This window comes from Mus caroli, chromosome 3, assembly GCF_900094665.2.
Source record: "Mus caroli chromosome 3, CAROLI_EIJ_v1.1, whole genome shotgun sequence".
NCBI lineage: Eukaryota > Metazoa > Chordata > Mammalia > Rodentia > Muridae > Mus > Mus caroli.
Genome location: NC_034572.1, coordinates 56060735 through 56078690, shown reverse-complemented (window position 1 = coordinate 56078690; position 17956 = coordinate 56060735). Strand labels below are relative to the sequence as shown.

Genomic DNA, 17956 nt, shown 5'->3' with positions numbered 1-17956 from the left:
AACAGAATTCACTTTGCTGACCCTTCTGGCACTCAACAATTTCTGAAAAGCAGTAAGGATAATCTTGATTTAATTTAGGGCTTTGCTGCAGACTTTCTCATAGGTGATATTCAAATTAAGGCCTGGAGGATGCTGTCATTATAGCCCAGAGAACCAAGGAGACAAACCTTCCAGAGAGAATAGGAGAAGGAGAGAGAACTTGGTGCATTCACAGACCTAAAAGGGAGACCTTATATGTTTCTAGAGGACATACAAAGACCATGGGTTCAGGCCAGGAGGAGTAAGCTAGGCTGGAGCAAAATGTGAGTAATACTAATACAAGTCTACTATACACAGTTGCCCTCAGACAGTCTGCGCATTTCATGAGCTATGGTATGCATTAAAAAATTTTAAAAAAGGAAAAAAAAAAAAAGAATCAAGTTGTCAACAGTGATGAGGAGAGATTTCAATTAATTTCCATTTTCTTTTTGTCTACTAGTAGTTCTTGACTTTTCCTAGAATAAACACATCGTAGCTTTTAAATGAAAAGATCACTTTCAATAACCAACCCCAAAAATGTTTTAGTATCTTCCTTCCAAGAAGAGAAATAAAACAAGCAATGCATAGTAACAGTACTGCTCTGTAAAAGGGAAGCCATGGGAGGGAAGGAGAAATGCCCACTAGCAACTAGAAAAAATGAAGACAGCAATATAAAAAGGAGGCAGCAAGAAAGACTTGAGTCGGGTCCAAACCGAGAAAGGTTTATGAGGCTGTGTTGAGAAAGAGTGGTGACAGACAGGGCTGCGAGGACTGGAGATAAGGAGGATGATCAGGCTGGATTCCACATACCTGGCAATGATGTCCTGACACATAGCAAAGGGCTGAGTCAGGAGGGAATGAGGGAGGTGGTGTGAGATGCCTCTCTTAGAGACAAAAGGACACCTGCTTGTAAAGGTGGTGGCAGCAGCCAGCATCTTAGCTGCTCTTTTATGTATGCTTATTCTTCTTGTAAAGCAGCAGGTGGATCGGGATGGCAGAGTGCAAAACAATGAGTTACTCAGAACACTGGCACTGAGGTTCCTTTCTTGGGTTTGCAATAAATTTAACTTGAGCAAAATGTCTATCAGAAAAGAGTGGGCAAGAAAAGCTGATGCCTTCTATTAGGCATGCACAAAGCACACAGGGGTGTCCTCAGGAGTGAAGCAGCTCACTGTACAGAGGCCTGAGGAGCAGACACCGAATGTTGTCTCCCTTGTTCCTCTTGCCTATGAAGAAACTTTGCTGACACACTTTATACACGTATTGGCTTCATTGAAACTTCTGTGACTCTCTGAACTGTCTGATCTATTGACATCCTATGAATAGAATTCTAATCTTTCCCACAGTGTATGATTTCTGTGTCAGTCACGTTCACTCTTTTTTCTCTATTCTTCTGAAAATATTGCTTAGACCTTGCATAGTCTAAACTGTTCTCTAAATCCCTAGAGAATAAGCTGGTTTCAGGATTGTTTTATCTGTCCCATCTATTACACTGCAGAAGCAAACAAATGTAACTTATCGATACTAGCATTCTTCCCAGACATTACAACTTTGAAGTGAATGTAGTGATTTTATTACTTAAACACACATACACACAGAGAGAAAGAGAGAGAGAGAGAGACATTTTTATTCTGCCACACTGATCAAACTATAGTTGCAATGGACCTCTATAAGAAAAGTTAGTCTACAAGCACAGCAACTGGGAAGGAAAAAAGGCGGGGGTGGGGGGGGGGGAAGGGGTACATCAGGGGAGCATAGATGTGGGAGAGAATAGAGGAGAGGGAAGTGTCTTAGTTATAACTGCTGCAATGAAATACCATGACCAAAACAACTCCAGGAGGAAAATGTTTTCCACGTTGTAGCTCATCATTGAAGAAAGTTAGGTCAAGAGCTAAAAAAGGGCAGGAACTTTAAGAGGGGCAGGATCCTGGAGGCAGGAGCTGATGCAGAGACCATGGAGAGGTGCTGTTTACTGGCTTGCTCCCATGGCTTGCTTAGCCTGTTTTCCTATAAAACCCAGGACCACCCTGGGGATGACACAACCCACAGTGAGCATGGCCCTATCAACATCAATCACCAATTAAGAAAATGTCTTATAGCTGGATCTTATGGAGGCATTTTTCTCAGTTGAGGCTCCCTCCTTTCAGATAACTCTAGGCTGTGTCAAGTTGACAAAAAGCTATCCAGCATAAGGAGAGAGGAAGGAAAAGAAAGGGAGAAAAGCACCACCTGAAGAGGTTTGTGGCCACACTTCATATCATAACACAGCACAGTGGAACCTGAAGCTGGTTAGAATAGAGCGAGTCAGGCACCTGGCAAGGACACCATGTTTAAGTGACCTGTAAAGTAGGAGAAAGTATCGTAGCCTGTATAACCCTCTTCCTCAAGAAAGCAGCCTGGTGAGTTACATCTGGAAGCTGGCAGGAGCAGGAGAGTAGGCCACGTTAGGCAACCCCAAGACAAAGTTACAGGACCACAAAAACTCTGAGTCTGTAGGAGCTTGGCAGGGAAGGGAGGCATACTGAAAATGGGAAAGGAGCCAAGTTATGGGAATCGAAGGGAGCCGGCAGACAGACCCCCAAGTCATTTCACTGCAGAACACTAGCAGAAAATGCTGGCCCTCTTTTCCAGTGACTGGGCACATGCGCCCATTATAGGAGGCCGTGTTGCAGGCCATCTCAAGAGTCTGAAGCAGCAGAGAGTCAGACATATTTAACAGAGTCAAAGCTGCCTCAATTTGTATGATATTCTCCCAAGGGCTACATACACTGTGAAACGACCAAGAACAGTTCCTGGCACATCAGTGCTCTGGTCAGGAGTTCAACTACATGTAAATTAGTCATGATTTTGATGATCCATGGAGGGCCCCAAACTCTCTTGACAACCAGCTATTGAACTGCTGCTCACGTTGAGACAGGAGGCATGTATCTCTGTGTCTCCAGGCCTCCCTATTGCTCTGTGAGTAGATGACCATACACCTTAGCACAGCAGTTCCAAACGCGGGATCCCTCACCATCTAATGAAGAAACTGCTGTGTTGAAGTCACTACAGTTTACTCAGGTGGCAGAGTTCACTTCTCACATCAAAGGGAGGATCAATCTACAGTTGTCTTTTACTGACGATTCTCTCCTGCAGCTGTTTGCTGACTCTGTACTCCCTCCTCGCATGCAGATAATGAATGCCCTAATAATTTGAAGACCGAATACAGGCTGATCATCTGGAGATCAGACTGTAAATATTCTGGGTAAATTAAGAAAAACAAAAACAAAAACAAAAAAAACCTCTGAGTAACATAATTTTGACAACTACCTCTCCATGCAAAGATTAACAGTCAATTCTGGTGGCCACGATGCCTTGTAAACATCATGGAGACCAACTATCAGTTTCCTCTGCTCTAAGACACAGCACATGACTTGAGTGCAAGAGAAGACAGAGAGGACACTTTAAGGTCAGGTGGGCAAATAAAACACTTTAATAAATGAAATCCACATGGCAGGGCTCTGCACTGTGCCACTGTTCTCCGCCGAAATTCAGAACTCCTCAAAGGAAATCAGGCTTGTTTTTGTTTTTGGTTTTTGGTTTGTTTGTTTTATTTTTTATTTAAGGCTACATTTTCCAAAGAGGCTACTCTTGCTCTTGCATGTGTCTCATCCACCTCCCTGAAAGCCACTCCTGGTACACTTACATTTGATTTCACAGCAAGAACTCACCAGCAACTAGTATATACTCAAAGTCATAAAAGTGACAAGATTACCAAGCAAGTGCAGGTGAGTATAGATGGTCAAGGACTGAGCCTAGGCCTGATGAGATCAAAGGGTGGGAGGGCCTAACAAAGAGGATCCTGAAGCCCAGCTGTGCTAGCCATACTTCTATCCAACTTATCTAGGGCCCCTCAAGCACTCATGCATAAAGTCTTACTCTGTCTACCTCAGGAAGGCTGGGAGAAGGAAGAAAGATAAAGAAGAAAGATAAAAGGGAAGTTATGGGGGAAATAAAGTCAAGTACATGAACTACTGCAAAGAAAACATTTTTATGAAGTCCAGCTCTACATACAATGAGTACATGCCAGTAAGAAGAATAGGTCAAACCGGGCAGTGGTGGTGCACACCTTTAATCCCAGCACTTGGGAAACAGAAGCAAGCGGACTTCTGAGTTCAAGGCCAGCCTGGTCTACAGAGTGAGTTCCAGGACAGCCAGGGCTACACAGAGAAACCCTGTCTCAAAAACAAAACAAAAAAAAACAAACAAAAAAAATAGGTCAAAATAATTTATATGAATCCTACAGAATAATCTAACAATTATAACACTGTCAATCATGTGTAGATCTTAAATGTTTCTGAGCATATAATTCAGAAAGGACAAATATTACTTTACATACTAATTGTTTATATGAGTATATATCACCTATTTTTCTTAAACATGTAGGTAGATTTTTTTTTAAAGTGCTGTAAAACTTAGAAAAATGTATCTGTGGGAAAGGAAAGAAAACTAGGGTTATATAAGATTGAAAAAGGCTTCAGTTTTATTTGAACATTCAGATTCTTTTCAGCATGGGGACCATGTTACAAATTATTTATGTAAGTTAAAGTTAATTTTCAAAAATGCTAAGAGAATGCCTCAATACAATCACAGAGAAATGCTAAGACTATGCCAACAAGTCCTACTGTCCAACGTGACCATGTGCACTGGCACCCAAGATGACTATATAATTACAAGGGGTAAAATATGCCAGAAGTGAAGAATGACTATATTTTAAACATAAAAGAGGACAGGCTAGAGTTCAGGAGGTTACAGGTCTTGCTGACATAAGTCTGATCCCTGGGACCTGAGAGTACCAACTCCAAAAAGTTGTGCTCTGACCCCAACTGTGTACCACTGTATGCATGGGCCCATGCATGTGGGCACTGAACAAATGAGTGTAATGGAAAATCAAGCTCAAAGCTGGGCAGTAGTGGTGCACACATTTAATCCCAGCACTTGAGAGGCAGAGACAGGCAACTTTCTGTGTGTTCAAGGCCAGCATGGTCTAGAGTGAGTTCCAGGACAGCCAGAAGTACACAGAGAAACCCTAACTTGGAGGTGGAAGAAGAGGAGGAGGAGGAAGAATAGAAGGAAGAGGAGGAGGAGAAGGAAGAAGAAGAAGAGGAGGTGGAAGAGGTGGAGGAGGAGGAGGAGGAGGAAGAGGAGGAAGAGGGAGAGGAGGAGGAAGAGGAGGTGGTTACGTTCAAAAGATAAAACAGACAGCATTAATTACCATCTAAGGTAAAAAAAAATTAACTTTATCAGATTGCTGTCTTACAAAACTATTAACGAAAAGTTACTGGACTTCAAATGTTACTATTTTAAGCAACAAGTGTGGGCAAGTAATAAATTTAAAAACAAAAATGGAAGTTTTATTTGGCTTTTAAATGTATTAAGCATTTCTGCAAAAAGAAATGACATTCATGTTTCATTACATTTATTGATCTCTGGTTTTAAACAAAAACCAGTATCTTCTGAAATATATAAGGTTTAAATCCCAAAAGCATAGGTCTCATCAGATTATACTGCTAAAACTCAAAAGATATGCTTTATCTTTAAGTCAAAAATTATTCTCATGAACGTCTTGCTTTCCCTTTCTCATTTCTGCAAGTTCCAAAAAGCCTCCCAAAGGTGACTGCACGTGCCCAAAAGCAGAGAATATAAGGTCCTACATCACACCATTAGCCACTAAAAACATAGCCAATGTACTTTGGTGAAAATATAAAAACCAATCCTTGACTGGAGAGTTTGGACTCTATAAGCACGGATGCCGGATGCCTGATGCCTGATAGAGCCATTTGCTAGCAAGTGCAGGAGAGTCCATGAGAAGATGACTATATTAGGTGTGGGAAGTATGCCAGCATTATCCAGCTCCTGCCTCTGGAGCCTGCACACCCTACCCTTCTCAAAGGTATCTGGCATTCAAGGTAGCAAAAATTATACAAACACCCCTCTCTGCCATGCGGTCAGGGTGCAGCTGGCAAGTGTTCCATTGGTGCTGTCACTGAATGTAACTGAATAAACACTGGTTTCACAGTCACTTTTTAAGCGTCCCCAGCATGTGCCTGGGGAGAGGGCTAATGCTGAACAGCTAAAGTCCATGCAGAAGAGCAGAATACTCCTGTGATTCCAGTAATGACAAATTTTTGGAGGAAAGCGGAGCTCACGTTCCAGCCAGGACTCGACTGGCAGAGCACCGGGCACTGAGCGTAACAAGTACCCAGTGTTCTACCCCTGACTAACACAATCAATATTTTCCTTTAAACCCACAGCTTTTCCCAGAGACCCAACAACCGCTGGCTCGGGTTCACGCTGCCGATTTTGGTGACTCACTGAGCCATTCACCTGTGTGCAGCAGGTTCCCTGACTCTGGGCACCATTCCAGATAATCAATCATCTCTTGAGGCTAAAACAACTTCACAAGCTCAAAACTTAAAGTCCCCTCCACATTTAAGCAACTAAACCCTGGGTACCAAAATTCCTGAAGGGAAGAACAGATATGACAACAGTCAGGTGAACAAGGACAGAACCTGTCCCACCCTAGGAGAATAAAGACTGCAGCTGCATTCTGGATTACAACAGAACATCCCACTTCTCCAGGGAGAGCTTGTGGGCTGAGACATCACTGAGAAATGCACATACCCACCAATTCATCTGAAGTCTATGCAATCTAAATGCTCATTCCGCTGAGGAACCAATTAACACCTCTCTTGCACAGGTAGATCTGTTTCTCCTTTGTCTCTAAATGATTTTAAGGCCACAGTTCAATATGTCACATCCTGGCAAATGAGGACCACCTGCCACCTGTGCAGCTACGCACTTTCCTACCTGGCATTATCCAATGAAATCAAAGGCGTTAGTCATATGAATAAAAGCAGTCAGATAAATTACACTACAGAACGAAGGCTTAAAGAGCTTATATAACAGCCATAAATTATTGCAAATTGCTGCACATCAAAAGAGACTTTGGCATACTGCATGCTTCTTACGGTCAACAGATAAGAAAATTGCATCATACGAGAACGCAGGCAGGTGTTTGCAACAGAGATAAGAGACTTTTAGAAAATAAATGTTTAACAGTGGCCAAGGTGCATGTGCACTCACACAGAGGCCTTTTAAGTAAAAAGTTAAATGTATGCCAAACTGACACCTAATGACTGCTAGAAAACTGCCTGTCTTACTTCTTATGGGAATCAAAGTCACACACAACGAAGATGCTGCATAAACGTGATCCAGGCACGGATGTCAGGTGAGGGCTCCTCCACTAATTTAACCCATTAAAAGTTAAGCGTAGTAAGATACCAAAACCAGTCTCAACAACAGAAGTCTTCAGAGAACTGCTTTCAATGCTGCTTCCGCTCTCTAAGAAAACATCAGGCTGTGAGGGCAGACAGATAAGGAGTGACCAGGACCACTTACCCTGATAGTGTTACTTCCTCATGAAGCCTCCTCTACTTGTGCTGACTGCAACCTGTGCATTTATTAACAGATAGCTTCTAGTAGCTGCCCTTTGGTATTGAAGTATCACCTCTGCTGAGCTCCAGAGCCAGTTTCATCTTTGTTCTACATAGAATTCCAATCTTGAGTAAGCATGGTGTAGGCAGGCACTTGTAATCACAACTTTCCAAAGACTAAGGCCAGATAAACAGAAGACAGCCTGGGCTAAATGGTGAGACTATATTTTAACAAGTATTTTAGAAAAAAAAAAATATGGCAAGGGCAAAGACCCTCCATACAGTGATTCCCTGGGGTGGCAGGAAGAGAATGCAGGGGAGCAGGGGCTGCTGAACTGGACTTCCCCAAAACAAAAACAAAACAGAAGCTGAAGAATATAGGTTAGTATGTTAACCTTGGTTCCCTGGTTCCTTATAGCTGGTGGGAGCATGGAGATATATTACCATTACAAGCATCTTCTTGTGTGTGTGTGTGTTAACTGTTTTATACAGTAATAACACTTTATAATATGTTAAAGTTAAATGTGAGCTTAAAGAAAATGTAAAAGACGCAAAGAAAATGCAGACTCATAACTAAGCAGCTCTATAGGTGGCAAAAGTCTGATCAGAGAGCAGCCAAGCAAGACAATAAATACGCATGAGACGCCCAGGAACCCTCTAAAAGGTAATGTATGCAATGTAAGTTAAAGGCATACCAGCACATTTTCTCCTGGCCAAGTAAAAGTATGAACTCATGTAAAACTGTACTAAAGGATGCACAGTACTATTTAACTGTATCTGTGTTTGTTCATCTCATTGAAAGCCAGACACCAGGAGGTTAGCAGCCTCATGATACATAGCTGGATCAAACTGTGACACAGAAGTCTACATTTCTGCTGAGAGTTCAAAACCAACCCCAGGGCTTAAGCTTAGAACAAGTATAGCTGATGTCACTGGGGACTGGAAGATTCAAAAGCAGGCCTTTTCTCCAAGGTCCTCTATGAAATGAACTGAATTTGCTTCCACATCCAGGTATCTGTTTTGATATATACATAGCATCACACTGTTATATTAAGAGTGTAAGACTATTAATAAATCAACTTTCTGGAGACATTTTAGCATCTAGCCTCATTTGAGGGAGGGAGGGAGGGAGGGAGAGATAGAGAGAGAGAGAAATATCAAGCCTATGAATGTCATAGAAGCTGCACACTGTTAGTGGAGAGGCCAAGACTAACAACATCCAGATAATCCAGATATTTTGGTGGCTTCACATAACATTTTCCTAAAACTTCAATTCTGATAATGCTCACTGAAGTCAGGATTTCTGTTTAAAGGACCAGACAACAATGAGCTAAGGAGTAGCTGTTCAATTTACAAAAGACCTGCCAATCACAGCCCTCACTTCTCCCTGTCACCCACACCCATCAGTATTACTGATTGACACTTCCTGCCCTGTTGCTATTAGCACTGTAATGTGGGGCATAAATCCATAGACATCACAGCTTGGAAATACCAGAAAGGAAGAGATTTGTTACAGAACAAGATTGGGAGATGCCACCTAGCCAGGTGGGGGTGGCACACACCTTTAATCCCACAACTGGAGAGGCAGAGGCAGGTGGATAGAGGATAGCCTGATTTATGTAGCAAATGCCAATGTTACATAGACTATATATGCAAAAATATACTATATATATATATATACATATGTACATATATACATATATATGTGTGTATATATATATATATAAAAAAATATATGTATGTATTAGGAGATGGGAGGGAGATGGGGAGTAGGGATTTGATCCTACATTTTGAAATTACATATAGGTTAGAGAAGGAGACATAGAGTCAGAACCAAAAGTTCTCTCCCTGCCTTTAGCATGGCATTTCTAAGATTCTGGGTGCTTAGCAACTGTTTCCTATGCTAGTGGATTTCCAAAGCCCATGAGAATCATGCCTGAACACTTGGCATGGCACAGGAGGGAGCTGACTCTGGGTCCAGGAGTGCCTGAGCCTCTCAGAGTTATTAACTTATTCAGATGCGGTTTTGGTTGTTTTTTTTCCCCCCGCCCATGTCTAGCCACCAGAACGCCTTTCAACTTGTTAACATATCAAGAAGTCAGAAATGCGATGTTTAAACTCCATCTAGACAACAAAGCAACACTTGGCATTCTATAAGGCTGGAAGGCTGACTACAGCTAAAACCCAAATATGTTTGATCCAGAAAGACAAAATTATACATTATTACAAAAGCATTAGGACCATATATACAGAAGATACACAGAGAAGAAATATTCACTAGGTAACTTCAAGAAAATATCAATATGGCTATATGAAATAAAATGCATTAAGAAATAACTGTAATTGACTCCCCCATTATACATAAGTGCACAAATATTCATATATACCCATGTAACAGGCTTATATGCATATATACGTCCATATATATGTATATATATATATATACATACATATATATGTAGCCAACTATGAAAGAATTTGGAATATATTATCACTACACTTACACTGTATAAAAAAGAAAAAGGAAGATGCTGAGAACCTACTGAGTGTACAGTATACCACTCTCAAAGCATGTCATGTCACTTTATCAAACCTGCTTTCCTGATCAGAACTGTCAAGCTCCATGTTCTTACTAGTGTTTGCAGAGTTTCCAGAAACATTTGACATCCAAAGAGCCTTTTTGTCTTAGAATTACAGGATCATTGGCAGAAAAAGCTAAAGTCCACATTCATGCATGGTTTCCACAAACTGGCCTTTTCCTCCCGCAGACAGAGAAGAAGGATGCAAACACTCACCGCAGAGAGCTGGCTCCACGTGGAGCGCAGGGGCTTGTGGTGAATCACGATTCTCTCCTCTGCCTTCTGCTCCTTGGCCTCTGGTTCCTCATCAGAGTCGATATCAAGGGCCTTTTCTTTGTAGTTTTGATACAGGACTGCATTTTCTTCAAGAAAGCAAGTCAAATAGGTCACTATTTGCCCCTAATAGCTATGCTACTTGCTCTAAAAAAACCAAAACAACAAAACAAGCAAAACTCTTTATGCTTTATACAATGTTTAGTGCTGGTTTAATTAATATCTGAAAAGAAGAGACAAGTATATTTTGTTACCAAAGAATTTATGACATTCCAACTAAAACAAAATCTCAATGTCTCTGTCAAGTACCCATGAAAGATAGTCTCAGTCCATTGTAATTTAGGTTGAAGTAAATCCACATGTTAGGTTTTCTTTAGTCTATCAGTGTTCTTTCGCTTACCTATTTAGCAAACATTCACCATCATAACATCTTATTTTCTAACACTAAAAGGGAAAAGAAACTTCTTATCCCCCTCATGAACCAATAAGTCAGTAAGAAAATGAATTTCATACTCATGCATTTATTCATCCAACTGACATTTAGGAAATGTCTACTCGACGCCAGCAACTACCAAGCAACTGGGAAGACAATGGACAAAAAAAAAGACGAGAAGTCTCAATGCCCATGAAGCAGACATAAAATTAAAGAGAACTGAAATAAACAACTAACTTTCATACTATTACAAATATGGCTATGTTGTCATGGAGAAAAACAAATGACGGGAAGGGGTAAGAAATTCTGGGAAGAAAGTAAGTTCATTTTAAGTAGGGTGGTTTACAAAGGCTTCACAGGAGTGACTCTTAAGGCAAGACATAAGAGATAAGAAGGCATGCATCTGTACGATTAGGGAAAGAGCTGGGCGGGGGGGGGGGGGGGGGGGGGGGGCTACACATGAGCTCTACCACATCTGGCTTCATGTGGGCTTAGGTAATACAAACGCAGAACCCCATGGTTGTGTTCCAAGCACTTTATCTGCTGAACCATCTCCCCAGACCCGGAAAGAATATTTCATGAGAGTAAACAGAAGTCCAAATGCCCTGGGGCAAGAGTCTACCTAGTGTGTATGGGCAAGCAGCAGCAAAGCCAGTGTGGTAGGAGGACCAGGAGCGGACCAAACTCATAGAAGATGAGGCAGGGGAGTGAGTACAGGGCAGATCATGCCAGACCACTGAAGGGACCCTGATTTTTACTCCAGGTAGAATTACAAGTTATTGAAGGGCTGAAGGCATATGATCTAACATAAATTCACACTGACAAAAGATAAGTCGTGTATGTATAGGCGCTCTGACAGAACTGCCAGCAGAGTATGATACAGCCTACAGGAAGGAGAGACACCAATGAGGAAAACCCAAGCTCTGAATGTAGAGAAACAACAGAGCTCAAGGAAAAGGCAGATGGACAAACTCGAAAACAAGAGGAAATATAAGCCTTAGAAGCACTAATAAACGTCTTGGTGGTTGTATGGCAGGTGTGTACCGTGGTTAAACAATGTAAAATATGCTTACAGAAATGAGCCAAATCTAAATAACCCATGTTACACAATTGGATTTTCTCCTGAGTTGAAAAGGACTCTGTTTCTTTTACACTCTAATAATTGTCTTTTATCCTCAGTGCAAGGGAATCCACGAGAAACAGAGTTACTTCAATGGGCTAGCCAAGCACTAGCTACCCAGGGGGCTAATTAGGACGCCAATGGATGCCAAGGGAGTAGTCAATGTAAGTAAGGTAAGGGAGACCTGAGCTTCCCCACTTAGCATGGACTGTCAACAGACTGGATGTGGGAACAGAGAGAAGTAGGGTAAGCTTTCAAAACCCTCCAATTGTACAGACAGAAAGCAGGAGATAGGAACATCAGAAGCAGTTGTGGCATACGTACGGAAGATTCTGAGTTTGGTGTCGGACTTGGCTTGTTAAAAATGCTTTCCTGCCTCAGCATTTCCTCTTGGCAACCACAGATAGTTCTGTGTGTACTGTGTCTATGGTAGCATTTGAATGTATGCATGACTTTACTATTCTGTGAATACATATGGAAATAAGGAACTCAAACTCAGTTTATGGGAAGTTTCAAAGTATTTTCTTGGGGGAGGAACACAGCATATGTATAACATCATTGACACCGTTTCCCAGTCATTCCCACAAAGAATGGGCTCTCATTTCTCTCACCTGGGACAGGGCTTAAGGATGCATCAGTGTCATTCAACTGATGATTAAAAACATCCAGAAACTGGCACCACACTGCTTTTAAAGGTGCACTCTTGTAGGCCATTACCAGTTAAGAATCCTGAATTCTTCACTTATGTATATGTAAAAATGGATGTCTCCACCATCATGCATAAGAATAAACAAGATACTCAGAAACAACTCTCAACTACACAAAAAGATGACACACAACTGTTCTGACTTTAAAACACTTAAACTGTTCAAGCCTTTAAGGCATAAACAAAATCCAGCTGAAGTTCCAAGATGCAAAAAAGACCATCCTCTGAAACAATGGTTCTCACCCCGTGGGTCATGTCCCTTTGTCTCCTTTGGGAGTGAAGGATCTTTCACAGGCATTGTATATCAGATATCCTGTATACCAGATATTTACAGTATGATTCATACCAGTAGCAAAATCACAGTTACAAAGTAGCAATGAAATAATTTATGGTTGGAGGTCACCACAACTGTGTTAAAGGGCAGCATTAGACAGGTTGAGAATCACTACTCAGAAGGAAATAGAAATCTGAAGGTTGTTGACCTTCACAGTCATACAAAGGTTCAGGAAAGAGCAAAGAACAAAAAGCAGCAGTTCTATGTGCCTAAGCTTGTGTTGCCACAGGTGTCCAGGGGGGACAAGTTACTAAAATTCTCAGAGCTTTTGATTTCCCCAGTTATAGAATCAAATAGATGAATTTACCCCAACTAGTCAAAATACCATATCTGGGTTTCTTCTCCAAATAACAATTACTTTCTACAATGACTTGATAAATAACTCATTTGTAGTTATGCAGGAACTCTTTTACAGTCATCCAAATTGTGTATTTTACATCTGCATGATTTTCTATTAACTTTTCTTATGGAAGGGTGTACTTTCCTTCATTATTCATTAAAGGATGGAAACTCTCAGCATTTCAAAGCAATGAAGAAAGTAAGTCTACTCAGGTCCCCAGGAGTTTCCGGGCTGCAGCTGGGACCGGTCCCTCTGCTCCCCCCAGTTGGCCCCTTGACCTATCTATTTACAGAGCCCACTAATCTGATTAGCATGTGAACACCTGGCTGAAGCTGCTTTTGTTTTTGAAATTCTCAACAACAAATAATACACAGGATAAAAATTCCTAAGATTATGTTTTTTTTATTCCATCAGAAAACCTGCCTTTCCCCCAAAGGTGAAGCTTATTAGCAGGAAAACAGGAAGTCAAAAATGAAACTCAAATGTGGAAATACTGCAAAAAGAATATTAAGAAAGAAAAAAAAAAAAAGTGGCCAAAGGAAATACCACAGAGGATCCAAGCTTCAGTCTCAAAGAGCCTGAGAGAGGAGCTAGAGCTTGCTCCACCCCCACATTGTGAAACAGGTGGGGAGGGAGTCAGGCTAAAGAAATGAAAGCTTTCTAGATGTAAACTGAAAAGGTTACCAGCTTATAAACATGCTCCCATGGATAAACAAGGTTAGCTGGGTGAACACAGCTCTGTGCTGGATAATCCAAGATAAAGTTGGGCATCCTTGTTTTTTTGTTTTTTTGTTTTTTTCATCCCAAGTGTCCTTGTTACTGCAGTTAGGTTTCAACTTATAATTGATGTACCATATTGAAGCTGCAATAAAAGTCTGGAAAATTAAATGCTTACCTTCCCCATCAAATGTTCCTTGTCCTTTCAGTATTTTTTTCTAAGAGAAAAACAAAATGGAGAGAAAATGTGTGTGAATAAGCCAAGTTAAGTACAGCTATTTTAAGTCAAAAGCCCCTTTCTGCTATTTCCCTCAGATTTCCAAAAGCACATGGCCAAGAATCCCCATGGTAATTAACCACAACAATAAAATAAAGTGTAGAGCGTCCCCGTTAAACTAGAGACAGAATCCTCAAATGACCAGTGGTCCCCGCTCATTTCACTGATTCACCCTCACTGGCGACTGAACTCTGCTCTCCCTGACAGCTGGGGGGAGAGGCACATAAAAGTGTTATGTAATGTCTTTCCTTTAAGACTGTATGTCTAAAATAAAACAGGCTTGCTTGTGTATTGCATGTGTGACATTTCTATAGACTGGTTCCAGTCATCTGATTAATCAAGGGAAAAAAAGTGGGGGGAATGTGACTGCTCTCTTGCTTCGATCTCTCTTGTTTCTAAGAAGATGGCACATACTCCAAAACATTCCTCTCTGATTGTCCCTTTTCCTTTAGATCAACGGAGGAAAAAAAGAATATTGGTTAAGGACAACTGCTAGGCCCATATTGGGGCACAATACCTCACAAACCCTCACACAAGTTCTAAGCTATTAGTTTGTCAAAAACATTCATTGATTAATAATAATATAACACAAACATGGGACATGGTGACTCAAATAAACAGAAAGCAATGCACTGTTCCATGATTTGGGTAGCTGAATTAAATTCATGTGCCATGAGCATTCAATTCTTTCCCAACACGTTCGCATTGGATTTAATAAATGGCATGTGAGCCTGCCCAGTCCTACCTTTATCCTTCCCAGGCTAGAGAACTTCTCCTTGTCTTCCATTACAGCCTTCAGGACAGGCTGGGACATTCTGTTCTTCTTCTTTGAGCTGGTGGGACTGTCAAAATCAAAGCCGCTGACCACTGCCCTTCTGTAAGACGTGGACCTCAAGCCTCGCCGAAGGGAGCCGGGACTGTCCATGTCGTTGTCGACTTCGCTTTCCTCCCCTTCGTGGCCCAAGGGTGCTCCCAGTCCCTCCACCATGCTGCGCACCTTGAGAAGCCTCCTATGGGACTCCACGTTCTGACTATTGGATTTACTTAGTTTAATTTCAGAGGCAAGGCTTTTTGGGATAATCTGCTGCTTTCCCATCTTGAGGGCCGCCGGGCTGTTGGTACTCAAAACCACGGAAGGGTTCGGGAGTTCATTCCCTTGGGAGGGCAGCCTTTGGAGTGGCAGTTTTTGTTCTGAAGACTTGTGTGGGAGAGCAGGAGAGAGTCTCGAGGGGGCCAGCTCCAAGTCCCCAGTTGGCTGACCAGTTTGTGATACTGGGCCAGATGAGTCGGTTTTATGGGCAAGGCCATTGGCAATGGGCGAAGATACCTTACTGACAGTCACCCCGGTGCTGTCCTCATCGGTGGCGCAAGAGGCCGGGTTGTCCGGGGTCCGGGAGGCGCGCGACAACAGCGCCGCGGGCGAGGCCACGGTGCCATTAGCAGTGGACTTCGGGGAGCCGCCCGACGCCGCGTAAGAAACCAGGGGTGACTTGGGCCGTCGGAGTCGAGGAGAAGCAGCTCTGTAGTCCGGGGACACCGTGCGACCATTGGTCACCGGCCTCCGATGCGCGCACAGAAGCTGGGGGCTCCTGGACAACGTCCTGCCGTCCGGGTCGGCGGGTACGCGGACCGGAGTCTGCGGCGTGGGCAGAGCAGCCAGCTCCTCCACAGGGAAGTCGGTGATCAGCAGCCCGCTGGGGCTCTGGTACGACTGTGGCCGCGGCTTGCTCCGGCCGAGCAACTGGAGCGGAGGGGTGGACCGTCTCCGCCACAAAGGGGTGACGCCGTTGCTGGAAAAATCCACCTCGCTTTCGCCGTCCATAGCGGGGCCTTTGAGCCAGCCCCGAGAGGAGGAAAGCTGCTCAGGTTGCCTAAGAGAAAGGAACTTTGCCTCCGGACAACTAGTCTTGTCTGGGAGCCTAACCGGGTTCCAGCCCGGCGGTCACACGGGTGTCGCGCGGGACTCGGCAGCGCCGCTCTTACCCGCCCTTTCTCGGGCACAGCGCCTCCCGCCAAGCTTCGCGACCGAGGACTGAGATCCAAGCCGCAGCTGATCAGATGAATCCCGTCTCCGCTGCGTCCTTCCCGCGCCCCAAGCCCGCCGGCACCTAGAGAGCTCGCCGCCACCGCAGGACCCTTGGAAAGAGTTCAGCTGGCTGGGACAGCTCGCCGTGGGACGCTCCCCCGCGTCTCCATCTAGCCGCCTGCCCCGCGCCAGTCCACCCGGTCCCCGGTATGCGGTCTCCAGCGCGCTCACCCTTCCGGGGCACAGACCAAGGAGTACTCCCTGTCCCCGTGGGTGGCCTGGGTCCTCACTAAAGCGCGGAGACAACCGCTCAGCCCTGGGCAGCAGAGGCCCGCGGCGCCGGCCCCGCCCCCCGCGCTACGCCCCGCCCCAGCACGCCGGGGAAGCTCACTCCGAGGCGCCCAGGAGTTCCCGCCCCTGCCTTCCCGGAGTGCGCTCAGTGATTGTAAACGGGACGCGCACACCTGAGCTGGGTGTCCAGACCCTGAGTACAAGAATGCAGGAGCGCGGGCGGCTGCCCTACGGGCTAGCTGGAGGGCGCGGTCGCAGATCCGAACACAGCGTGGGAATGGTCGTGAGAGCAGAGAAAGGGGTTCTTGATCATCCCTAGACCTGGAGGGGAAGGTTGGAAGGGTGAACCACGTCGGAGCTTGGTGCTTCTGCGCCACTTCACTGGGCCACTTGTGGGCGTCAAACTGAACCTCACTCCGGGCTCTCACTCATCTACTTGCAATAATGTGTGGACTACAGACAGATTTGCACTCAGAGGAGACTGTCAGGCCAGGTGGACTGTGACTCTACACGTCCTAGTGTCCTAATCTTTGTGCCCTGTATGTTTGAAAGTCACACAGTAAAAGTAAACAAAATACAAAATATTTATTAGTGTGTAGTTGTGTACAATATAAATAGAAAATCTGTATGTAGAATAAAATATCGAACAAGGAGTAAATTCCAAATCCCTATTAGAGATTAAGAGGCTGGGCCTATCCTTACAATATAGTCTTTTCTCACTAACTTTATCTAGTCAAGCCAAGTCCACAGCCTTAGAGCCTTCAAGTTTATTTCTTGGCCTTCTGGCTTGTCACTTCATTGGAATTACCCCCGATTTCCCCAACCACCTGATCTCTTTCTTTTTCACAGTAATCGAAATTTGTAAATCTGAATGCTTACTTATATGTCTGTGTATTAGGGCTTAATCTATTCTGCCTTTGCATTGTAGTTTTGAAGAGGGCAGGGGTTATATTTGTGGCTCATGCACACAGTAAGTGATAAATATCTGTGGAGTATGGGAGTAGATGAATAAGAGAAATGAACCTGGGCCCGTGATCATTCGTCTTTTAGATGTTGGTTGCCAAGTTGGCTCTGTCTTGGTGAAATTCCAGGTGTGTACTAATACTGAGGCGACCTGAGAAGACATGATATTGGTTGATGAGATCTGTAGAATTGGCTGTTAGCAAGACACAGGGCAGGCTCCAAGCTTTCAAAGTTCATGTGAGTACCCACTTTTTAAATCCGTGCTTCTTTCTGCTTTGGGTGGCAAAAGGAAGGGTGGCATTTATGGTGTTTCTTTATGCTTTTTCTATACTTCCCAAAGCGACACAGTGAAGGTCTTTGATCTCAGAACCTTTTTTGAACTTGAAGAAATGGAATCAAAATGT

At 43.6% G+C, this 17956-nt stretch overlaps 1 protein-coding gene across 1 annotated transcript in view; it reads right to left on the bottom strand.

The window, feature by feature from the left end:
* The window catches only part of Arhgef26 (Rho guanine nucleotide exchange factor 26), a 110073-nt gene extending 93260 nt beyond the window's left edge, over positions 1 to 16813 (bottom strand). The window contains exons 1-3 of the mRNA XM_021158038.2: positions 15018 to 16813; positions 14174 to 14213; positions 10289 to 10434 (exon numbers count right to left, since the gene is read on the bottom strand). Coding sequence (XP_021013697.1) covers positions 10289 to 10434; positions 14174 to 14213; positions 15018 to 16094 — 1263 coding nt within the window. The 5' untranslated portion in view covers positions 16095 to 16813. The remainder of the gene's footprint in view (positions 1 to 10288; positions 10435 to 14173; positions 14214 to 15017) is intronic.
* Positions 16814 to 17956: the final 1143 nt, after the last annotated feature.